The 25,779-nt window shown below is 37.1% G+C and overlaps 2 protein-coding genes across 2 annotated transcripts; one reads left to right on the forward strand and one right to left on the reverse strand.

Moving 5' to 3' along the window:
* LOC109232076 lies at positions 2,597 to 4,237 on the forward strand. Its single transcript, XM_019397739.1, has 3 exons — positions 2,597 to 3,331; positions 3,557 to 3,706; positions 3,815 to 4,237. The coding sequence occupies exons 1-3, from the start codon at positions 2,705 to 2,707 to the stop codon at positions 4,097 to 4,099; spliced, it is 1,062 nt and encodes a 353-aa protein (XP_019253284.1). The 5' UTR covers positions 2,597 to 2,704; the 3' UTR covers positions 4,100 to 4,237.
* On the reverse strand, positions 4,327 to 7,053 carry LOC109232075 (pentatricopeptide repeat-containing protein At4g14820). The gene is made up of 2 exons (XM_019397738.1): positions 6,367 to 7,053; positions 4,327 to 5,964 (listed from the first exon to the last, which is right to left on the reverse strand). The coding sequence occupies exons 1-2, from the start codon at positions 6,966 to 6,968 to the stop codon at positions 4,371 to 4,373; spliced, it is 2,196 nt and encodes a 731-aa protein (XP_019253283.1). The 5' UTR covers positions 6,969 to 7,053; the 3' UTR covers positions 4,327 to 4,370.

Below are 25,779 nucleotides of genomic sequence, written 5' to 3' on the forward strand. Positions count from 1 at the left end.
TAGCAAAGCAGGAAACTGAATTAACGAGGCAATAAACAATAATAAAGGACTCGAAGAAGAGAGGACTGGACTCTGGAAATTGGGCCTCAATAAGGCAGGCCCAGCATAAAGAGATGCGGCTACGGCTGATTTTGGACTCTCCAGAAAAATGCAACAAGGCTGGGATTGGGCCTGAGTTCCTTAGGAACTCAACAGGCCCAAATGGATGTACATGTCCAAAAGAAAGGAGAAAATCATTAGATACATATTCCATATATTCAGCATATTCAACCATGTATGAAATATATACACAGACGACTAGATCAAGAATATATTAAAAAATCAATACTCTAACACTATGAGAAATTATACTAATATGGTCGTTATACATGGCAAATAATTTATATTGAAAATTTTTCATTGTCATTAAACACTAAACCCCTAAAACCAAAAGTGTCAATGAATTAAGGGCTAAGGAGGGAGTTCTACTCAAGGTCGATGCCCCCTTTGAATCCCCTGACACTTCAAAGTTTTCAAGGGACTCAAGGCCCAAGGCAATGCTTGTGCCGGGGAGAGCAGCCCAACCTAGAGTTAAACTCCACTCCCAAATACCCCTAAACACTAACAACTTATTTTTGTCTATGGGTTTAAGTGTCAATGAGGCCCTTCCAATGTAAACTAACTACCATAACACCCCTACCACAGAAGTATACGTTCTCAGAACAATATAAAAATAAATTATAACTGCATTTCTAATATCACATGAAGGATACACATATTAAAATAAGTCAGATACCAAGGGGGGGGGGGGGGAGAAAATACTATAATGCACTATCAAAAGTATAAACAATGGGGAAAACACATCCAAAGGGTAGGTAAAGAACATAGAGTTCAGATATGCAGCAACACAAGCAATATAGATAGCCTGCCCTAGCAAACTAATTATAAGCAAACAATCGCACCAAACAGCTTCTTAGGCATTATTAGAAGTATCAGAACATGATCAGGTTCTTAGTAAGACTATAGGTTATAGATTCAACATGAATTTCCTAAAGATGCTTTAACATGATTCTTCTCATAATAATACTAATCATAAACAACCCATTATATTCAATCAGTAGCAATAGAGAACTTCTCATAGAATTGAAATCAGATTCAGTTTCAGAATAGCGGAGAAGAGAGGACTGAGTATAACTCCAAAGCAAAAGCATGGAATCATGAAGACAAGTAGGGATACATGCACAGACTTCTCGGGTAATTCAAAAAATTCAAAATATGCGGACCTCAGAAGGCTACGTAGACCTATCTCCATGACCACATCTTCAGCCAACTTTATGGAATCGAATTATGAATGGCATTGTCCACTCACCGTCCTCGTCCACGGGAACGACCTCGATAAGCGGAGGGACTAACTGTATAGGTCAAAATCCATCTTTAGTCAAAAAGGTATTAGTGAAACATTTTTAGGATGTCACGCGTCGAAGTAATCTAATTATCAGCGAAGGCCGCAGTCGAAGAGTCAGCAAGTCTGAAGTCGAGGAGTTGTCATCGAGGCCGAGGTCGAGCACTCTTAACAGAGCTGTAACGGTTAGATTCGGGATAGGATACAAAAGAGAATATTCACTAGAATATTGTCTGCACTTGAACTATTAGGGTTTTTAGGAACATATCCCCTATAAATAGAAAGAGACACAATGATAGAGGACATGCGATATTCATTTGTAAAAATACACTTTGACTTGAGAAAGAGAATCGAATCTCATTGCTAATATACAAACATCGCCTTTTCATTGAGATTCTTGTCTACACTTTTTTCACTAGATCAGAGAATAACTCAAATATTCGAAGGATTACCCATCACTCATCATTGTCAGAAAGAACATTCACTGATTACATCCTTTCTTGAGTGACTCATTCATTTTATTTACTTAAATGTCATTTATTGCTATTCATTGATATTGAATACTACATTACTGCCTTTGATTTATGGAATAGTTATTGCATATTGTCGCCGCCATCCGCATATTTCTACTTAATATCTGTTGCTTTTGTAGAACTCCATCTTAGGGATATTATTGTTAGCTGAGATTAACCCTCATTTATATAAATTAATTATTTGAACCAAGATCTATATTTTTTGGTCAAATAATTTGACGCCGTTTGTGGGGACTTCTTAGCTAAACTTTTATTAACATTATATTGATCACAGGATTGCTGGAATTAGGGACAAATTGACCAAGCAATATACCTCCCCAAAAGATACATTTATAATTATTTAATTTAAATTATTTTTTAAGTTTATCCTAATATTTTTTAAAACATTGACTTATCTATTGGGTTCCAAAACTTTTTCATCTCGTCATTTGTATATGGTAATAGTAGTACTAACAGCATCACATTCTCAATTAGCATAATTCTATAACCACTAAAATACAGTCCTATTCCCCCAAAAAAAAAACCTTATATTTAGGTCTAATTCCATGTAAAGAAAGTTAGATTTCTCTCCATAAATTTTGTTTATAAAATATGTTCAAAGTGAGTAAATGGATCTGTAAGGGGGGTAAATGTGTCATTACTTATACCCCAAATATTTTGCGGACGATATGACCGTTATATTCAAATTTCAAACACCCCATATATCTTTTCTTCAACCAACTCCCCTCCCGAACAAACCAAGAAACCCACAAAAGATCAGATTTTGGATATTTTCATAGCTAAAAACACGATGAAATCAACTGCAGTTTCAACTCCAAAGTCTTGCGTGAAATCGTCTTTCACCGGCATCATCATGGAATCTGAAACCAAAGACAGCTATTATTTCCCTGGATGTCGAAAAGATACCAACTGCAACTGCGAAATTTGCATAGCCAGTTTCAATGCGACTCTTGATCTAATGCCTAACAGCATGCACAAGAGCTCTAAGCCCCTTAAATTTCCAAGAAGCCCCATTTCTTTTGACTCGTCAACTCTTTCGACTCCCAAATCGAGCAACACTACTTCTGCTTCTTCTTCCTCCTCCATGTCCCCTACGCTTGATTCCACAGCAAGAATGACCTTTCATGAGAAGGTGAAGAGGAAGAAGAGAGAATTCGGTTTTGGGGTTTTGTTGACGAGGTTGGTTTTTGTGCTGAGCGTTGTTTTCGGGTTGGAAGTTGGGTTATCTTGGGTGGTTTCTGGGTTCTTGCAGCCTGAATTGTCACCTGCAATTGTTAGGAATTTGAGTGAAAAATCATGGGGTTTCAAAGATTTTAATGAAAGATTGGTATTCTTGAAGAAGGAGCTTGAAGGTCTAATTGATGATGAAGAAGTGTCAAGTTGCAGCCCTCTTAATTCTACTTGGAAAATCAACCAGGTATATACACACACTTGGTTCTGTTTCATAAATGTTAGACTGTTGTTCTAAGTATATATTCATCCAGTGCTGAAACATAAATACTACTTAGATCGTTTGTCTTTGTTCATTCTATGTATATATTCACTTAGTGCTGTTTCTTAAATGCTGGATTATTGCTTATGGTTCTATGTTATGTTGTTGCTTCATTTCAAAAAGTAAGTCTGACTTGTTACTTAATTATAGGATGGTTTGCTTTTGACTTCGCGATGTACATTGTACAAGTCCATTTCAGAAGAGTTGAGCATTTGGGGATGGCCTTTGCAAACAGCTGGTTTGCTCACAGCTGGATTTTCTGTGCGTTCATATGCCATATTATCAGGAAGACTCACAGAGGTACCCGAATTTCGACTATGTTTTTGGTTCTGTCTTCTTTTAGTTGACATTTGAGTTTGCTTCATCAAGTTAAGATTTTGTTGCTCTTTTCCTCTTCATTTTGAACAGTGGTCCAATGGGGAAATTGGTTATTTGATTAGAAAGTCTAACAGTTCATGGACCCAAGGAAAGTGGAGTGCTTCTGCTGTGCAATTGGACCCAAATACATGGATTCTAGAGTATAGTCAAAGCCCTTTAACTGAAAATGGGAAATTGGTTTCAGCTGCATTGGAGTTTTTGAAGTTCAGGCTGACAAGAGAAGTTCAAAAGTTGAAACAACAGTTCTGGGTGTTGTCTGCTTTCACGAGCCAGCACAGCGATTTCACAATAGAGAGGTTCCAGATTCCAACCTAAACAGAGCTTGGGGTTTCTGATGTTCTTATGGGAAAGCATTCTCATCCCTTATGAGAGCTTCTGGTTTTTGCTTTATAATATTTTTGGTGTTCTTCTTGAACCTTGAGAATATTCAATGTTTGCATCATTTGGATTTCAGCTGTAAATATTATATCCCATGTAGCCAGAAATGCTCTGCCTGCGCTTAGATGATGAATTTTAAATGCTAAAGAGAAATGAGGAGAATATAATACAATGTAGCATACGGCTAATTCTATTTCACAAATTGCCGTCACCAGTAGTCTTTACAAGAGCATGAGCCATCTCTGTAATGGTGAAATCTAGTCCTATCTCTTACAACAATTTCTCTCTCAAACGCCTTAGTTGCCAACTTCATAAAGTTATGGCAATCCTCACAGATCCGTAAGTTCTTAATTATATGTATTGGCGATCCTCTATTACTTTTCAGTAGCCCGTAACAAAGAGCCAACTTCTCGCTGTGCAAAAGAACTGCATCCTTCTTCGCATCTTCATCTACATCAAGTAAAACAACACTGGTATTTGGAGCATAACCGACCTGCTTCAACTTGCAAACTACTTCATCTAGCTTTTCATAGATGTCATCTGCTTGCTTATGACTTTTATCGGCTGTTAAAAATTCGTGTATCTCATTGTCCATTTCAATCTTACTGAGTCCCTGTTCCTTCAATATGCCTTTGTATTTCATAAGTCTCCTCACGTCCCCAACATTTTCCCATCTTTTCTCTTTAGCATAAATGTTTGATAAGAAGACATGAGCCCCATCATGTTCAGGATCTAACTCGAGAAGCCTTTTAGCTGCAAATTCCCCTAGTTCAAACTCACCATGGATCCGACAGGCAGCCATTAATGAACCCCAAATGATAACATTTGGAGCCATAGGCATAGACTCTACCATATCTAGGGCTTCCCTGAGATGATTCGCTCGGCCGTAAAGATCCACCATGCAACCATAGTGTTCAAGCTTAGGTGTGATTTTGTAGTCATTCACCATTGACAAGAAGATCTGCAGTCCCTCGTCAACTAGTCCAGCGTGGCTACAAGCATATAGAACAGCCACAAATGTAACCCAATTGGGCTTAACTTGTTCACATTTCATTTGATGAAAGTGCATTAAGGCCTGCTCAGCTTCTCCATGAACAGCAAATGCGCTAATCATACTAGTCCATGTAATGACATTTTTCCTTCGCATTCGACCAAAGACTCCTCTTGCGCCTTCTAGAGACCCACATTTGGCATACATATCAATAAGGGCATTATTTACAGGCAAAGCTTCTCGAAATCTATACTTATCAACAATCAAATGGATTCTTTTAGCTTGATCCAATGCCCCTAGGTTCGCACAGGCTGAGATAACACTTAGCATAGTTACTTGGTCAGGCTTCACTCCAGATGCCTGCATTTCGCCAAGTAACTTGAGAGCTTCTTGAGGTTGATTACTCTCTGCATAGCCAGATATCATAGCACTCCAACAAACCAAGTCCTTATTTGTCGTTTGGTCAAAAATAGAGCGTGCAGCTTCAACTTGCCCAACCTTTGAGTAGCCTGAAATCATGGCAGTTGATACCACCAAATTCTTTTGTGACAGTTTGTCATACAAATTCTGAGCCAAATCCATGCAGCCACAACCTGAATACATGCTGATTAGAGAAGTTTGCAGACGAGAATCAGCAATGATATTATTCTCAGATATTAACCCATGAATCACTTTCCCAATGGATAAATTTCCAGCACGACCACAAGCAGATAGAACGGTGGTGAAAACTCTTGCGTCTGGTTCCAAATTAGAGCTCCCCAACTCTTCCAATAGCACCAATACATCATCAAAAAGGCCATTCTGACAGTAACTGTAAACACACAGCACAAAATGTCAGCAAGCTATAACTAATAAGCTTAAAAGACCATTTGCTTTTTAATTAACAATTCTGAAACCATAGCATGAGACTTACGTGCTACTCGACATATCTGAAAATGCATAAACTTGAAGTGATTCAACAACAAATAACAACTACGAATATGCCTCAATTTACCAGTGGGGTTCGGCATATCAGCATATGAATCCTCAATATCTATCCCACTCCATCTAGGTCCGTTACATTCCATTTCATGATAAGTATTTTTTTGGATCAAATTACAAGTTCCTAAAACTGAAGTATTCCTAGTAAATATTTCAACTTCAGCTCAATTTACCAACTAGTATTTCCCAAAGAATTAAACCATCTTGGATAATTAAATTAAGAACAGCATACCCATCAATCATTATATCCCAAGTGACAATATCTTTGTGAGACATTTTATCAAACACCAACCGCGCATCTTGAATTTGTCCACAGGAAGCATACATCCCTAGCAAAGCAGTCTGAACAAACGGGTCAGAATCAAACCCAAGCTTACAAACCAACCCGTGAAGCTCCACCCCTTCACGCAACGCAGAACCTCTCGCCGCAGCTTTCAGCAATGGCGGGAAGCTAAACCTGTCAACTTCCAACCCATCCCTCCATCCATTCTCCAAAAACAAGAACGCATTTTGAGATTCCTTAGAACGCGAAAGCTCGCGAAAGAGCTTGTTGATGAGATGAGTTTTTGGAGGGTTTTGCAAAGTGGATGAGAAAATGGAAAGGGAGTAGTGAAGGGTTGAAGGTAAAGGAATGGAAGAAAGAATGAGCTGGAAAAGGAGGGAATTGGAACTGGAATGGGACAAATTCTGGCGGAGGATTTGGGTGTGGACTTGTTTGAGTTGAGTGAGGGAGGTGGCTTTGGAGATGGAGGTGGATAGGTGGTGCGTGGTGATGGGTGGGTGGGGATGGGGTGGGGTGGTGAAGGGGGTGATGGGGTGGGTCATTAAGGCCATGGCATGTGAAGGTAAGGTAAGAGAAGAGGACTATGTGGGGAAGAGTAGTAGAGCTTCGGAAGCTCTACAACTGATACTGGATCACTAATGTTCTTTGGAAGAAGTCTTTGCAATTTGCAGAAAAAATATTTTTATATGAAGTTATATTTTTTATTTTTAATTGCTTTAAATTATCAAAGTATTTCTCAAGAAGAACGATGAACCCTTTCTCCGTTTATGCAATAATATTTTCTTATTACCATTTTTCTGGAAAAATAATATATTTATGACCTTAATAAATGATTTTATAAAATACTTAACTTTAAAATTACCGTTGTACCTTAATAAAATGATTTTATAGTTATAAAAATGTTATGACATATTTATGACCACAACTTTTAAAAGTTTTATAGTTAAAAAAATAATTAGTTTAAATATTTTAAGTATCAAAAGTCTTCTGTGTTAAACTGCACTTATCAATAAATACAAGTGAGGTAAGAAAAAGGGGGCAGAGACATTGTGCTAAGGGACTTGGGCTCCGAGTGTCATCAAGACTTTAGGTATTGTAGGCGTATTAAGGCCGAGGAGGTCATGGGAGCTATGTGCAAGATGAGTAGGGGCCAGCGATCGGGCCGGGCGAAATTCCTGTGAAATTGTGGAGGCGCGTGGGTAGAGCAGGCTTGGAATGGTTGACTGCGGCGCTATTTGATGTTATCTTTAGGACAAAGAGGATGCCAGATGAATGGAGGCGGAGTACGATGATACCGCTGTACAAGAACAAATGTGATATTCATAATAATAACAACTATAGGGGCATCAAGTTACTAAGTCATACCATGAAAGTTTGTGAGAGGGGTGGTGGAAGGGAGGGTGAGGAGGGCAGTGTCTATATCCGACAATCAATTCGGGTTCATGCCGGGTCGTTCTACGGAAGCTATCCACCTTATCAGGAGGTTGATGGAACATTACAAGGATAGGAAGAAGGATTTGCACATGGTGTTTATTGACCTAGAGAAAGCGTATAACAAGGTTCCTAGGGAGGTTCTTTGGAGATGCCTGGAGGTGAAAGGTGTGTCGGTAGCTTGATGTCACTATAGTTGTTACAATTCTAAATATCACCCTCCCTTCCACCACCCTCTCCCAAACTTTCACGGTATGACTTAGTAACTTAATGCCCTTATCGTTGTTACAATTCTGCATATCACCGTTGTTCTTGTACAGCACCTCCGTTCATCTGGCATCCTCTTCGTCCTAAGATAACATTAAATAGCGCAGTCCATTCCAAGCCTGCTCTACCCACACACCTCCACAATTTCACCCGAATTTCATCTGGCCCGATCGCTCGGCCCCTGCTCATCTTGCGCATAGCTCTCACGACCTCCTCAGCCTTAATACGCCTACAACACCTAGAGTGTTGGTGACTCCCAGAGTGCCCCAATTTCCCTAGCACAATGTCGCTGTCCCCTTCTTCATTCAAAAGTCTATGGAAGTGAGATATAACTGTAGACAATAAATTGCGTCAAGAAAATAAAATCAAGACCGAAAGATATTGCAACAATCATAGTATTTTATTTTAAATAATATGAGTGTACAATCTCTATAATTCCTCTGTTTCTACTTGTCCAGTATAAATTCAAGGACGTTTGAGCTTGATCTTGAATTTTAATTTGATTTATCCGTCGCGAACACTTTGTTTGTTGCCACGAATTTTATCACGGTTAAGTAGTCTTGATCTTGAACACCTTGTATTAGATTTGACGACTTCGTTCTTGATCTTGAACTTGAATTGTTCTTCGTTCTTCAGCTTGAACTTGATTTGTTCTTCGTTCTTGAACTTGAACTTGAACTTCGCTTGAAGCCTGAAACTTGTAGAGAAATTTGCGGTGTTTGATCCACGAGCTCTCTCTTGCTTCTTGTTATAACTTCTGGTGCCTTTTCTGGGTTATGAAGACCCCTATTTATAGTTGTGGGAGGGAAGAGTTATCATAAGAACAAACTCTTTCCAACCAATCAAATTGAAGTGTGACAAGGCCGCATTTGATTGGCCAGAACATGTCATTTGCACACGTGGCGCGTTTTCATTGACCATTAAATTTGGCTTGGCATGCCTTGTCATTTTGACACCTGGCACGATCCCATTGGCTCTTTCGTTTGACTTGGTGTGCCACGTCATTTGACACGTGGCACTAAACTGGGCTTCTAGGAAGATGGCATATTGGGCCTAATGAAGTGGGCTCATCATTCGTAGCCCAATTAAATGGGCTAACCCAATAGATTTGGACTTATTTATTTAATCCATGTATATTGGACTTATAAAACTAATACAATTATATTAGCCTAATAAATTTATTTGAACTAACATATCTTTAATTCAAAAATATAGTCCAAATAATTTTATGAATTTAAATCCAATAAAATTTAGATGCCTACAAATTCCCCTACTGTAGGACTTGTCGAAGTATGAGGTCATCAAATATCCGAGACTAGGCTTGAAGTATCTCGGGACAATAGCATACATATAGAACACATATAAATCATTTATATGGATTTAAAATGTGCTGGGAATGATTTAAAGAAAGTCTGCACATGCAATTATTTTGTTAACTTTGTCATAGTCACATATTCACTTTTACTACATTTAATTGACGAAGAGGCTCCTATATAGCTGCCATCTAGGATTTGTCCTTTCTTTATACTTGATATTTACCTAAAACTTAGGCAAAATCTTGCCTTTGGACAGAAGCTCCACACGCATACTAAACCAAATCCCACTAGAAAACCAATTGTGCCATCCAAAAGGTGGTAGAAGTCTTCCCAAATCGAAATCGATTTTCGTCCAGCTGCTTAGAGAAATCTATATAAGGATGCGTACTCTCCAACTTGTGAGCATTAGTTCGCAGTATTTGCAAGCCACCTAGAGTCTATTTTTTTGCTGACTCGGAAGCAATAACGCGAAGATAATTTCTTTTTCTTTTCTTGTGCTTTTCTTCTGTTGTCGTTTTTTCTTGTAGATCAAACAAGAAGGATGTGTTCTTGTTTAACGAGATGATACATGCATGAAGAAGACAATCTTAGGGTGTGAAGGGATGGGTACTCATCCTCGCCCGAATATCAGAGAGATTACTCTCATGGCCCAATTATCGGAGAGATTACTCTCAAAGTGACCCGACTATCAGAGAGATTACTCTCAATGTGGATCGACTATCGGAGAGATTACTCTAATTGTTGCTTGACTATCAGAGAGATTACTCTCAATGTAGCTCGACTATCAGAGAGATTACTCTCAATGTGGCTCGACTATCGGAGATATTACTTTCAATGTGGCTCGACTATCTGAGAGATTACTCTCAAAATGACCCTACTTAGAGAGATTACTCTCAAAATGACCCGACTATCGGAGAGATTACTCTCAATGTGGCTCGACTATCAGAGAGATTGCTCTCAAAATGACCCGACTATCGGAGAGATTACTCTCAAGGTGGCCCGACTATCGGAGGGATTACTCTCAATGTGGCCTGACTATCGGAGAGATTACTATCAATGAAAATTATAGTTCCTTTTAAGGACAAATCCACGAAGAGGCCAACTTAAGGTACAAAGGGACTTATATGTCCACCTTAAGATAGGAAAGTTATAAAGCTTCAACTCGAAGACGACATCGACTTGACAATATCGACTTGAACACTTGGAAAACTTTGAAGATTTGGTGGACTTTGCAGACTTCAACCCGAAGAGTGTTTGACTTTTAAAATTCAACTTGAAAAATTAGCAGACTTGAAGACTTCAACTTGAAGATTTTGGAGGGCTTAAACAATTCAACTTTAAGATCGGCGAATTTGAAGACTGAAACTTGAAGACCGACGGGCTTGAAGACTTCAACTTGGAGACTTGGAGGGCTTAAATATTTCAACTTGAAGAGTGGCGAACGTAAGACTTCAACTTGAAGACCGACGGACTTGAAGATTTCAACTTTGAGACTTCAACTTAAAGATCGACGGACTTGAAGACTTCAACTTGGAAACTTCGAGGGCTTAAATATTTCAGCTTCTCTTTTGCTTTACATTGTCCGACTTTTATCTTAGTCGCATAATTTTCAGCTTTACGCGCTTGTAACAAAACACTCATATCTTGTCACGGGAGAGTCCAAATAACGAACCGTTTGATTTCTCGAAAATTTGATTTCAATATCTAAACTATATTAAAAACTTCGAATCAAACACCTTCAGAATTGCCCCAGATAATATTTTTTGAAACCAACTTTAGATTCCACAACGTTGAAAATTTTAGATTTGTGCAGTCTCACCAAAAAAATCATATCTTGGTGTAGAAAAGTCAAAATCGCGAATCGTTTGATCTATTGGAAACTTAACTTCCAAGTCTATAACATATCCAAAATAAAATATTTAATGCCTTAAGGATAGTTTCAGATAATAGTTCGAAATCAATATTAAATTCTGATGTGGCGACGATTTCATATTTGCACGACTTCACCAAATTTCATGTTTGCATGACTTCACCAAAAGTTTTGTATCTTGATGTAGGAATGTCAAAAACACAAACCATTTGATCTGCTGGAAACTTAACTTCCAAATCTATAACATATCCAAAATGCAAAATTTAATGCCTTAAGGATAGTTTCAGATAATATTTCAAAGTCAATACTAAATTTTGACACACTGACGATTTCAAATTTGCACGGCTTTGCCAAAAGTTTTGTATCTTGAAGTAGGGACGTCGAAATCCCGAACTACTCAGTTTCTTGGAAACTAAACTTCAAAATCTAAAACATACCCAAAATGTAATATTTTATGCCTTAAAGACAGTTTCAGATGATAGTTTGAAGCCGACTTGGGTTTCTGATATGCCGATAGTTCCAAATTAGCGCGACTTCACCAAATTTTTTATATCTTGGTATGGAAGCCTTGAGATTGTAAGACCCTTTTAATTGTCAGAAATTGAAATTCAAGAGCTTCATTCTCACCAAATGTCTTGGGTTCAAGTCTTACTGAATTTGAAACGTCGCGAAGGCTCACCAAAAAAAACTTGAAGGTTTAGCGAACATGAAGGCATAGCGAATCCCCGGACTTCAATGCAAATACTTGGAAGCCTCCTAAAAGAGATTAATCATTTTATTGAAGACACCAATTTGCCATAGCGGCTTGCCCGCTTTAAATCAAATGTGATCCAAATTTTTACAGAAGAATGGTATCTCAGCTCGATTTTCAAGTGCCGATTGAATGGATTACTTTCCATCGTACTTCATTCGGACAACGACTGGGGGATTGTGTATCTTTTGAACTTATGCGACTAAACTCAAAATGAAACTCTAAGCTGCCTACGTACCTCGATGAAGAGGATCAAGTCATACCGTAGTTCAGAATGGGTGATTTTTTTTCTTTTTCTTTTTGTATGTCCTAACTTTTGCCTAGGCCGCCTCTTTCGAGGTTTTCAACCTAGCGGACTTTTTTTCTGTGGGGGTCGTACATAGTTTAGACTCATACGGGCTAGGAGTGTAGGAACATGCAGTTTAGGCCCATGCGTCAAGGAGCGTTACAACTTCAAGGATAATACTTCTTCAAAAACTTGCCATTGATAGGGCTGATTCCCATGCCATCTGCATCTACTAGCTTGTAAGCCCCACTTGAGTAAGCTTCTTGTACGATATATGGCCCATCCCATTTTAAAGTGAACTTCGCTACAAGTTCATGGTAAGTAATTATGGGTCTTCGTACGGCAATGACTTGATCTCCTACTTGAGAAGATCTTGGGCGAACTCTTTTATTGAAGGCGCGAGACAATCGAGCATGATAACATTCAAGACTCTGTTGAGCTTCCAACCTCTTCTCATCAAGAGCCTCCGACTCTGCTAATCGAAGTCGAGCATTTTCTTCATCAGTTATTCCTTTTTGAATAGCTAATCGTAATGAAGGTATTTGACGCTCGAATGGCAAGACGGCTTCGACTCCATAAACGAGTGCATAAGGGGTCGCTTGTGTTGGCATGCGGTGAGTTGTCCTATATGCCACAGAGCTTCTTCCATACGGTCATGCCAATCCCGTTTGGATTTGGAGACAACTTTCTTTAACAAGTTGCATAAAGTCTTGTTGAATGCCTCGGCTAGACCATTGGCGGCAACATTGTACATAGAAGAGTTACGTTGCTTGAAGCCAAAAAAGTTCACAAATCTTGTTCATCAACCTATTGTCGAACAGCTTGCCATTATCCGTTATTATGTAACGAGGAATGCCAAAGGGATAGACAATGTTTACTCGGATGAAACTTGCAACATTTTCCTTTTTTACTTCCTTAAGAGCAACAACTTCAGCCCATTTTGAGAAGTATTCAGTTGCAGCCAAGATGTATAGGTGCCCACCAGAGGACTTTGGCAGTGGTCCAATAACATCCAATCCCCAAGCATAAAACAGTCAGGATGCAACAGTCGGGTGCAACACTTCAAGAGGTTGATGAATAAAATTCGTATGGAATTGACAAGCCTTGCATCTTCGAGCTTAGTCCAAGCAATCTTTTACCATCGTTGGCCAATAATATCCCATCCTTTTTATATGGAAGTGGAGCTTTGGTCCAGACTGGTGTGATCCACATACCCCCAGAATGTGCTTCTTGCAAAGCTTAGAGTGCTTTTTCTTCCCCCAAGCATCGCAAGAGTACTCCCTCGAATGACCTTCTGTATAGAGTATCTTTCTAGTAAAGGAAGCGAGGTCCATGGAGACGAATTTCAGTACTTCTCCTTGGATTTTCTAGAAGTATTCCATAGCTTAAATAGTCGATAATGGGTTGTCGCCATTCTTCTTTCTCAGCTTCAGAAACAACGACAAGATGCTTGAGTTCATTTTCTTCACCTCCAACCTCATTTGGCGGCGGTACTACCCATTTTGGCAGACAGTGTAACTTGCGCTTGATCAGGCAGGGTTAACGATGAAGCTAGGGCAGCTAAAGCATCTGCCTTCTTGTTTTCTTTCCTTGGCACATGTTGAATAGTCACGTCGCCGACCCACCCTATTAATTTCTTATCATAATTATGATAAGGGTTCAGGTTTTTTGACCTCGTAACTACCTAAAAGCTTATTGACCACTAACTGGGAGTCACCAAAGACTTGCAATTGCAACTGCTTCATATCGACAACTATTTCAAGCCCAAGTATTAATGCTTGATACTCAACAACATTGTTGGAACAGAGTTGCATCAACGTAAAAGAGTAGGGCAGAACTTCACCTTGAGAAGTGATAAATACTACACCAGCACCAGCTCCTCCGCGATGTGCAGCACCATCAAAATACATCTTCCATGGTGGTTGAACTTCAATGACCATTGCATCCTCATCAGGTAGTTCGTCAGTTAGCTCCCAATCATCAGGTATGGGGTGATATGCCAAAAAGTCTGCTAACGCTTGTCCTTTTATAGCCTTTTGAGGGATGTACACATTTCAAATTGTTGAAACTGGAGGTACCACCTTGCTAGTCGATCACAAAGGACTGGTTTTGACATCACGAACTTGATGGGATTTGCTCTAGAAACCAAACAAACGACATGAGCTTGAAAATAGTGCTTCAACTTTTGGATTGAGAAGACTAGCGCCAAACATAACTTTTTCGATTGGCGAATAATTCAGCTCATTTGGTGTCATCATCCTGCTCAAGAAGTAAAGGGAGTTTTCTTTCCCTTCACCATTTTCTTGGGCCAACATCGCTCCAACAGGCCTTTCTTGTGCTGAAATGTATAGTATCAATGGCTTTCCAAGTATAGGGGCTGCTAAAATTGGAGGCTTCATCAAGTAAGATTTAATTCTCTCAAAGGCATTGCTACACGCTTGGTCCCATTTGAAAGGTACACCTTTCTTCATAAGGCGACTAAATGGTTGGAACCTCCCAGCTAGGTTTGAGATGAATCTCCTAAGGTACACTAACTTTCCTTGCAGACTTTTCAATTCGTGAATATCTCGAGGCTCAGGCATTTTCAAGATTGCATCTACTTTGGCTTGATCAATTTCAATTCCTCAATGTCGAACAATGAAACCAAGGAACTTTCCGGAAGTAACTCCAAAGGCGCATTTCAATTGATTCATCCTAAGTTGGTACCTTCTGAGCAACTCAAACACCATTCTCAAGTCTTTCAAGTGGTCGCTCTTCTTTCTTGATTTTACCACTAAGTCGTCAACATAGCATTCGACATTCTTGTGGAGAATGTCATCAAAGATATTCTGCATAGCTCTTTGGTAAGTAGCACCAGCGTTCTTCAAGCCAAAAGGCATTACCTTGTAGCAATAAATACCCTTGGGGGTACGAAATGCAGTAAGCTCTTCATCTTTTGGCGCCATGCGAATTTGGTTATAGCCTGAGTAAACCGTCTATAAATGAAATTGCCTCGTACCCAGTAGTAGCATCGATCATCAGTTCTGGAATGGGAAGCAGGAATTCATCTTTCGGACACGCATTATTGAGATCCCTAAAGTCAACGCACACTCGAATTTGGCCATTTTTCTTCCTTACAAAGACAATACTTGAAACCCATGTTGGGTATTTAACTTCACGAATACAGGCAGCTTCGATGAGTTTGTTAACTTCGGTTTCAATCAAGGGAACCAAGTCCGGCCTAAAGCGCCTTTGAGCTTGTTTAATGGGGTGAGCACCATTTTTGACTGCAAGGTGATGGACTGCTACTTTCGGGTCCAAGCCAGGCATCTCTTTGTAACTCCAAGCAAAGACATCCCTGAACTCCTTAAGTAACTCAAGATAAGTGCTTTCTTCATCAACTTCTAGTAAAGCACTTAGGTAGGTGGGTCTTGATTCTTCATCGGTGCCAAGGTTAACTTCTTTTAAGGCATCACCTGTCGTCTTCACTCCTTCTTCAAGTTCAGGTGGAGCATCTTTCACATCTTCATCTTCTTGAGGGTCCCCATCGTTGAAGGATATGTGATAACACGGTGAAACATCCTCCAATTCTGCATTATCCTCCATTGAAGATGGAACACCATTCTCGCCTTATACAATAACATGATACGAAGACCCCACACTTTCTTCATCTTCTTCACGTTCCTTAGTGTAGATCACAGTATATGGCTTTACCTTCAGTACTTCTTTACATGAAACCACAAGTTTTGTTTGTCGGCTCATTCTAGAAGGAACCAAACTTTGGAAATCCTTAGAGATCTTCTGGATTTTGGGCAAAGCGGGTGTTCTTATGCTTTGAAAATTTCTCTGGAACTTGTTCCCCTTCTTTAATGGACCCAATCTCTCAAACATGGAAATCCTCACAGGTGATTTTCCAAGTCGATGAAAGACTTGTTAGAAGCGGCCGATTCATCTTCTACAGTGATATAATTGTTGCTCGCCCTTTTTATGGAGATGCGCACTAGTGACAATTGCTTGTATCCCAAACCTTTACGTGGTTGTCTCGTCGCAGCTTCTGATGGTAGCTTCCCTAACTTTGACGGCTCATTAGGATTGTATCCAGCTTTTGCAAATAGCCTGTAAGCGTTAGGATCAAAACCTTCATCTGTTTGTTTTATAGGGAGTGCCACATTCTGCAAACGATTTTGGGCCACAAACCCTACAAGTGGCTTTGAGGACAACTTTATTGCCTCAATTCGTTTGACTGGAAGAGTTAACCCCTTTAGCATGTTAGTTTGGAGATTAGATGATTCACCTTCATCTTTCTTCTTTTTAGGGACATATTGGAGCGGAGGAGTTACTTTCTTGCCGTGAGACACAATGTTCCCTTTATGAGACTTATTTGGGTTGGGGTTTACCTTCTCAGCAACAGCTTCAATTTTGTCGGCAACCACCTCAGCTCTCTTAGCCGTGGACTCGCCATCCTTTTCATTCATGACATCATCAGTTTTTAGCTCCTTCACAATGCGGTTCTTCAAGTAGAACTTTGCATCAGCGAAGTGTGATTCAGCCTCAGTGAATGGCTCGTCATCAGCAATTATCTTCTTTTCGACTTCACCTTCGTAGTATTTCAAACATTGATGGTAGGTAGATGGAACCACTTTATTCTCATGTATCCAAGGCCTTCCAAGCAAGACGTTGTATGAACTATGAAGTCTTTGCATCGATCACTTGCAGCCATGCACTTGATTGCATATCTTCAATGGTGATTCTCAACCTGATCGCACCTATGGATCTTTGCCCCCCTCGGTTGAATCCTTGGATCATCACATGACTTTCTGAGAGTTCGTTCATGGGAATACCAAGTTCTTTCACAATGCGAATTGTCAAGATGTTCACTGAGGATCCTCCATCAACCAAAGTTCGATTTACCCTATGATCACGCATATAGCCAACCAGGTACAACGGGCGGTCATGAAGAGTGTCACCTAGTAGAAGGTCATAATTTGTGAACATAACTTTTTTCTCGCACGCGTTAACTTCTTGAGGAATAGACTCGATGAGATTTTCTGAAGATGGTGCCAAAGGTAGCTCATCACTCTTTTCTTGCCCTTTATCAGCATTGCAACAAGAGGCCTCAATATCATCACGGGAAATCTTCATGCGAAAACAACATGGCAAGTAATCCTCCAAGGTCACTGGATGTCGTGGCTTTTGAGGGTGGTGCACCTCCACTTTTGCTTTCCCCAAACGCCTAACTGGATTCTGTTTCATTGGTCTTTTCACCATCATTTTCCTTGTTGGTTGTTCTATCGATTCTTTCCGTGGGCTCCTTTTATGGTGCCTACGATGAGTCACCAACATCCAACCTTCATCGTCATTAGGTTGATCGACTTCAACTTTGTTATTCTCTAGTAATCCTTCATCTTTACTTTCTTTAAAACCACATAATTCATCCGGACTGAATGAGCCAAAGGTGATAGAGACGTGGTTGCGCTTGCTTTCTCATCTTCAAGCACGATCTTCTTTTCACGAGCCAAGTCCATAACTTTTTCCTTGAAGACAAAGCACTTCTCTAGAGGGTGGCTCACAAGTCGATGGTATTTGCAGTAATTTGGATCATTCATTTTACCAGCTTCATTTGGCCGCTTCATCTCTGGAAGCTCAATGAGATTTAACTCGAGGAGTTCTTCAAAAATTGCTGGCACATCAGAATCCAGAAATGGGTACTCCTTCTCTTGCATTTCTTTTAAAGTCAACTTCCCACTTGGTTTATCTTGAAAAGAAGTGGATTTCGTACTCCGCTTCTTGCTCTCGTTCGTTGTGAACTTCACAGGTTATGTGTTGACATTCATAGCTTCTTTGTTTTCAGATCTGGGTTCAAACTTGCTCCATTTCCTGACTTCTTGCTTGTCGCTCCCTTTGTGAGGCTCATAGATAGGCACCCTTTCATTTCCAGCGGAGGCCATGCTTAACTCCATGTCATGAGCACGAGTCGCAAGTTCTTCAAATGTGCTAGACTTGATACCTTGCAAGATGTAGCGGAGTCCACAATTCATGCCTTGGATGTACATCTCTATGCCAGAAGCTTCACTAAGCCTTTCTTTGCAGTTGAGGCTTGCATTCCTCCCACGATTGATAAAGTTGATAACTGGTTCACCCTTTCATTGACGAGTATTTGTAAGTTCTATCATACTCATAGTACGTCTCGTGCTATAAAAGCGATTGAGGAACTCTTGCTCTAGTTGATTCCAGCTATCAATAGATCCAGCCTCAAGGTTTGTGTACCAGTCAAAAGCATTTCCTTTTAGTGAGCGGACAAACTGCTTAACGAGGTAATCTCTATAAGTCCTAGCATTTTTGCACGTCTCAACGAAGTGCGCCACATGTTGCTTTGGATTACCTTTTCCATCAAACTGTTGAAACTTTGGAGGTTGATAACCAGCAGGCATCTTCAACATATCGACCCTTGCAGTGTATAGTTTTGCATATGTAAGGGAGGACTTGGCAGCAACCTCATACTTGTTCTTAATGGTTCCTTCAATGAACTCTTTCAGTTGATCGATTGGAATTATCCCTTCAGATGAGACAGGGATAGCCTTAGCAGATGCTACTTGTCTTTGGGGAGAACACTCTGTGGAACTTCTTGGAGCTTTCCAGGTGCGTAGGTAGATTCTTCTTCCATCAAGATTCCCACCCTATCTGTTAGCTTGTCGATTCTAGCATCTTGATTTTGCATGCACTTGGTCAAGCCAGCGATTGCTTCCGTCAAGTTTGCCAACTGCTCCTCCACAGATGAAGTGTTTGTCACCATAGCTTGCATGATTGTCGTGGACGATGGAGAGTAGCATGGATTTTCACACAGATTGATCCTTGATTGGCTCACGCTATGTGGTGTAAGTGGGGAGGATCCATCACTTGAAGCATCATCATCTTCCTTCACAGCAGAGTGCTTGGATCCGGAGATGTCAAGCAAAGCAAGAGTTTTCTTGATCTTTTCAGCAACATCGCTTCCTCCTTGAGGTGCGTTTGTGGAAGATCTTGCTCCTTTTGAGGATGACGATCCGAAAACATGGGTTGATGCGGACGACACTTGGGGTGCTTGTTGTCCTAACGAGCTTGCTTTGCTCCTCGTAACTGGTCTAAAACTTCCAAAGGTAACATCGAGGATGCTTTCCACATTAGCATAGAACCTGGAATTAGCAGCCTTGGTGGAAGTTGAACTGGAGTTGATTTTCTTTGAAGTCATTTCAATGTTCTTGAACTTTAGTGATTGAAAAGTTGAGATGAGAGGTAGAGATTGTCCCACCGGGCGTGCCAGAATTTGTAGACAATAAATTACGTCGAAAAAATAAAATCACGATCGAAAGATATTGCAACAATCGTAGTATTTTATTTTAAATAATATGAGTGTACAATCTCTATGATTCCTCTGATTCTACTTTTCCAGTATAAATTCAAGGGCCTTTGAGCTTGATCTTGAATTTTAATTTGATTTATCCATCGCGAACATTTTGATTGTTGCCACGAATTTTGTCACGGATAAGTAGCCTTGATCTTGAATGTCTTGTATTTGATTTGACTTCGTTCTTGATCTTGAACTTGAATTGTTCTTCATTCTTGAGCTTGAACTTTATTTGTTCTATGTTCTTGAACTTGAACTTGAGTTCTTGAACTTGAACTTGGTTGCTTGAAGCCTGAAACTTGTGGAGAAATTTGCGGCGCTTGATCCACGAGCTCTCTCTTGCTTCTTGTTATAACTTCTGGTGTCTTTCTAAGGTTATGAAGACCCCTATTTATAGTTGTGGTATGGTCATGCTATATGTTATATGGATAAGATAAAACTAAAGACAAAAACATAAAAAATAATCTCAAGAAATAAATAAAATACATAAATATATAATTTAACTTATCATGTAGTAATCTTAATAAAAAAATTAAACTTTCATATTAAGTACAAATGGGAAGAAAAATTCAATTTAATTTATTATCGAAAATAATAATAGTTATGATTATTACTTAGTAGATTTATGACATATAATAAAAGAACTTCTCTGTTTAACTTTTGAACAAATTCAACACCATCCATTTAGAAAAACAACATAATATTCGTGTTATAGATAAAAACTAAATGGAAAATCAAAATATTATGGAACAAAAATTAATGTATAAAGAGGAGAATATATATAATGTGATTCTATCCCCACTTTAAATTTATTTGATAAAATTAAGTAAATAAATAATACTCAAAAATATATTAATAAATTTAATATCAAAATAATTATGAGAAAGTCATACAAGATAAAGTCAAGTTAAATTTCAAAAGTACTACAAAATTATATTAATTGTATTAAGCTAAACCGATAAATTAAAAATTCGTAGGAAAATATTATAATACTAAGTAATGGATAATACAATTAGATAAGCAATGAACAAAACAAATATAAATTTGTGGAAAATATAAAAATATAAGACTTATAATTAGAATTATGATGAGATAAGTAGTACATATACACATAACTAAAACCATAATAAACAAATAGTTATAAAGGAAGAATACTACAAAAAATAAATTTCAAGCGATAGTGTAAAAATGTTTATATAATTAAATTTCACATGTAGAAAATTTTAGTTAATAAATAAAACTCATAATTTCATAATGAAAAATTACAAAAATATAAAGATACTATTAGGATATTATACATAAGATAAGCATATATCATATATATAACACAAATTAATAATTATTAAAAATATTGGTAGGTTTTTTATAAAAATAAAAGGTATATCTCTTTATAATTTTGATGAATTCAAAATTATAATTTAGTAAAAAAATATTACATTATTTAAATTTTCAGTAAACGATAAAATGAGAAAACTAATCAAATATTATAGTAGAAAAGAATGTATGAAAAGAAGGGGGAGGGGGAGGGGAGATAAAGATAATGTTATGGTATTTATGTTTTGACTTAATTAAAAAATAAAAGATAAATAAATAAAACTCAAAAAAATTATTGATAAATTTATACCATTGAAGAATTTTGAACTGTGTAATATAAGTTTAACAAAGAACAAAAATATTTTCAGAGAAAAAAAAATATATCTATGTTATAACGAGAAGTAATATCAAAATATTAAGCCAATTGACAATTTAATAAAAAGTCACATTAGTAAATGTATATAGTATTAAGTACTTGCTAATTTAATAAAGAATAAATAATGAACAAACAATTTATTTGATTACTATATGATGTGTATCCTTTTATTTTATATAGACTTTGTTATATTTCTGCACACTATATTAAATAATAAAATAATAACAATGATTTATTAAAATAATATGATATATTAGATCATAATTTTATAAAATTAATATTCTGTCAAATTATCTGCGTATCGCGGGAATTCTAACACTAGTTAATTTTAAAAACAAAAAATACTATTATCAATTTGAGAGCAGCAATTTATGTTTGACTGAGATCTCAAAAGTGCTTCTGAAAGATCTATTTTTTTTTTCAGAACCCATTACTCTAAAATTTAACCAAACAACTCAATTCTCCAAAATAAGTAATTCTTTTTATTTATAAAAAAAACACTTTTGGCTTTCCAAAGATTGAGCACATATGCTATAAGTCATTCTCTAGTTTTCAATTGTCAATATATATTTTTCAAAATAAATATTTTTTCTCGAGAAATATACTTTCGTCACTTATTAACATAATTTTTTTTCTTAGTAACTATCTCAACTTTTGACTTCATATCATTGTCTAATCAATATATATCCATTAGACCATTATATTGTCAATAACTAATATATTGTTATAAATAGAATTTTATTTAGGGTAAATGTCTATATTTAGAGAGATTCTACGGTTTATTACTTGGTGGCTAAGTCACCCTCTCCCTATAAATAGAGGGTTATACTCCATTGTAATTCATCCAAAAATTAGATAAAAATTCTTTTATTTTACTATAAATAAGTATCTTACTTTATTTTTCTCTTTTAGATTCTTGACATTCTATAATTTGATTTTAAATACAAGCAAAGACAATAAATCTTGATTTTAACTCTAATGGAGTTTGAAAGAAATTATAACCACTCAAAGTGGTAAAATTTCTATATCTTGCCATGATCAAATTCAGGTATGATTGCGAGCAAAGAATTGAAAACCCGTCCCATTAAATTTGCTCCATTCTCATTCCCTTAAAAAAATGTGATAGCAATATGTAATAAGTCTGAAAGAAGACAAAATTATTACCATAAAGGTATCAATGGATGTGGACGTGGTAATAGACGAAATTATAATCGTCATTATCGTGGTAATGAGAATAATAAGGATTCTCAAAATAAGCCTACTCTATGAAGTTAATGTTTGTCATCGATTTGACATAAAATTTCGTAAAGCACATACAGATGACTATGGTCAATTCATGATGTGAATGTGATAACATCTGATTTATGAATACATATTCATTCTGGGAAGAATATGAACGTGCTAGTGGTAGTGAATATACCACGCACTCACCTCTAGAAGGAGGTTTGAGATGATATAAGAAAATAATGTCATTATTATGGCATGAATGGTCATTGGTCACGTACCTATTGTACGCCAAAATATTTTGGCAATGTGATTATTAAAAGACAACAGTAATGCAAGAAACAGATCTTGCATATAATTTTGACCATAACCATAATGGTATAACTTTCTCTTTAAAAGAGATATTCACCATATGAGTGTTGATGAATATACGGTACTACAAAATTAATTGAGAACTCTGCAAGAGCCAATTATACTATTTTGGAGAAACACAATTGATTACCAATAAGGTATTGTGTTGTAGTAAGTCTCAAAGAAACTTATTCAGTTTCCAAAGTATAGCGAAAGCGGTTGGTTATATTGAGACTATAAATAAAGAAAAGATTTAATATCTTCTATTACTACAATTTGTAGTGGGGTAATATGTATGTGAAAAGTTACCCGCTTTATTCTCCAGTTTGTAGTACACAAATAAAAGAATACCACAATAAAGTGGATGTTTATTGATATAAAAACCCATATCATAATAAACTTGGAGTTTATTGATAATTGCACACGTCATGGTGTAAACATGAACTTTATCAATATTCATAATTTATCCTGTTGGCATAACTAGTTTAGCCATATCAATTTAAGTATGATGTGCAAAAATAGAAGAGAGTCCATATGGGTAAATATTAAAGAACTAGAAAGTTCTTTACTAGAAAGTTCTTTACGACTCTTATGTTGCCTGTTCTCATTAATTAATATACCAACTAAAATTGGGATTGAATCCATGAATGCTGGAAATATCAAAGGTGAATATGGGTCCATTCACCTGCCATGTATACCACATAAGAAGCATTTATGAGATGGTTATATGTGCGATTATTATTAACCCGCAACATGGTGTTTGCGAGGTAACTTGCTCAATAATTTGATTTAGAGCATAATTTCCAGATTTTTTATTCAAGATAGTTTATCTTGATAAGTTGGTTTACATCACAGCTGGTTTAGCAAAATAATTTATTCAGTGCCTCCACTTAATAGCCAAACTATTGCTTATGAGAACAAAGTTATCTATATCAGTTTGATATAGGTTATATACGAAAGTACATTACATTCTCTCCTCACAAATGGTTTAGGGTCAGAAACCAAATAATTCCATCTTATTATTATTGATGTGCGGTGTATATTTTGATTAACACCATAACGTACAAAGATGGATCTTCAAAGTTGAGGAAGCAAGTTAGTTTTTCTAACATGAGGGGGAGACATGATAAACAATTGAGAAAAAGTTACGTGGAGTGAATTATCATTTGTACATTTAGATCCTCGAATAAGATAATATGAACTTGAAGTTCATAAAAAGATAATTCATTTGCAATATATTGCAAAGCATGCCAGACGCATTTGCTGACCCAAAGAAAGCAAACATATTCTCATTGCAAATGCTCATATTAAGTCCTAGAAGGACAAAGTCTATGGTACGCTTAAAGCGCATAGACAGATCAGTTTCAAATAAACTTCTTGATAAAGAAGATGAGCAAATGATCATAAATTAGGAGGCAAGTGATCTAGAAGATCACATGACATAACACTTCATAAAATCTCATGATACCTGAGAATATGAATGAAGAGATCTCTATGTTATGTCATTATGAAAATATATTGAAACTGATATAAAATGTTTGTCGACGACATCTACGATAGCGCTGGATGAGGATTTTAAGTTTGTCGAATACAAACACCAAAATATTGGCCAAATAGAAAAGACACAATTCAAATAGATTTGGTTTCATATGAAAGACATGTAGTTTTGAACATGTAGTTCAAACACTTGAAAGTATAAAGTCAATAGTATGTGCAATCAGTTTTCGATATCTTATATGTCTAGCATGACATGAAAACTTGATATGCATCTAAAGTCTATTATATGACTTATATGACTTAACAATCCCTGAAGGATTTAAATTGTTTAAAGCATATAGAATTCATGGTCATGAAGTACTGCATCCTCAGTGCAATTTGTGCACAAATGTATCTTGCTATAACTATAGGCATGATAATATGATAGCAAGAGTTTTCACCTCTATGTGAAGATATTGAAATGACGATTCCAACAAGATCATATGAAGACAATACATCTATTAGGGATGATGATTTCAAGGTGAAATAAATACGTTCAAGTTAATATGGCCGATTTGTTTATCAAATCTCTACCAACGATATTTTGAAGATGGTGCACAAGATTGGAATGCAAATGTTCAAAGATATGAATTGATGCTCTCATCAGGGGGAGTTAATACGCGTTGTACTCTTTTTCCCTTACAAGGTTTTGTCCCATTGGGTTTTCCTTGCAAGGTTTTTAACGAGACAACCAAAAGGCGTATTTCTAAACATGTGTACTCTTTTTCCTTCTCTAGAATTTTTTTCCCACTGGATTTTATTTTAGTTAAGGTTTTAACGAGACACATTATCTGTTGAATAGACATTCAGGGGGAGTGTTATAAATAGAATTTTATTTATGGTGAATGTCTATATTTAGAGAGATTCTAGGGTTTATTACTTGGTGGCTAAGTTACCCCTCCCTATAATTAGAGGGTTCTATTCCATTGTAATTCATTCCAAAATTCAATAAAAACTCTCTCTCCTTTCTCCTACTCTTCTTCTTCATTTATTGTTTTATAACATACATAAAATTCTTATCAAAGCTACATTTGATTTGCTAACACTGTTATCCATCATTTCTTTCCGTAAGTATTTTCTGCTCATCAACCACACAATTTTTTTTTTAGAATTTATTTATCAAAATAACTTATGTTTTTTAAACAATATATCCTTAAAATGATCTTTTGTTTTTTCGTCTTTTAAAATGATTTTCGTCTTTTTACAAACAAAAAATTGTACTTGTTAAACCCGCCTCCCCCCNNCCACAAACAAACAACACACACACGACTACTACT

This window comes from Nicotiana attenuata, chromosome 9 (assembly GCF_001879085.1).
Source record: "Nicotiana attenuata strain UT chromosome 9, NIATTr2, whole genome shotgun sequence".
NCBI classification, from domain to species: Eukaryota; Viridiplantae; Streptophyta; class Magnoliopsida; order Solanales; family Solanaceae; genus Nicotiana; species Nicotiana attenuata.

Coding starts and splice junctions, on each gene's coding strand:
- LOC109232076 (XM_019397739.1), top strand. CDS start 2,705: ATGAAATCAACTGCAGTTTCAACTCCAAAGTCTTGCGTGAAATCGTCT. Junction 3,332..3,556: donor CTACTTGGAAAATCAACCAG/GTATATACACAC, acceptor ACTTAATTATAG/GATGGTTTGCTTTTGACTTC. Junction 3,707..3,814: donor TATCAGGAAGACTCACAGAG/GTACCCGAATTT, acceptor CATTTTGAACAG/TGGTCCAATGGGGAAATTGG.
- LOC109232075 (XM_019397738.1), bottom strand. CDS start 6,968: ATGGCCTTAATGACCCACCCCATCACCCCCTTCACCACCCCACCCCAT. Junction 5,965..6,366: donor TGGGATATAATGATTGATGG/GTATGCTGTTCT, acceptor GTGTGTTTACAG/TTACTGTCAGAATGGCCTTT.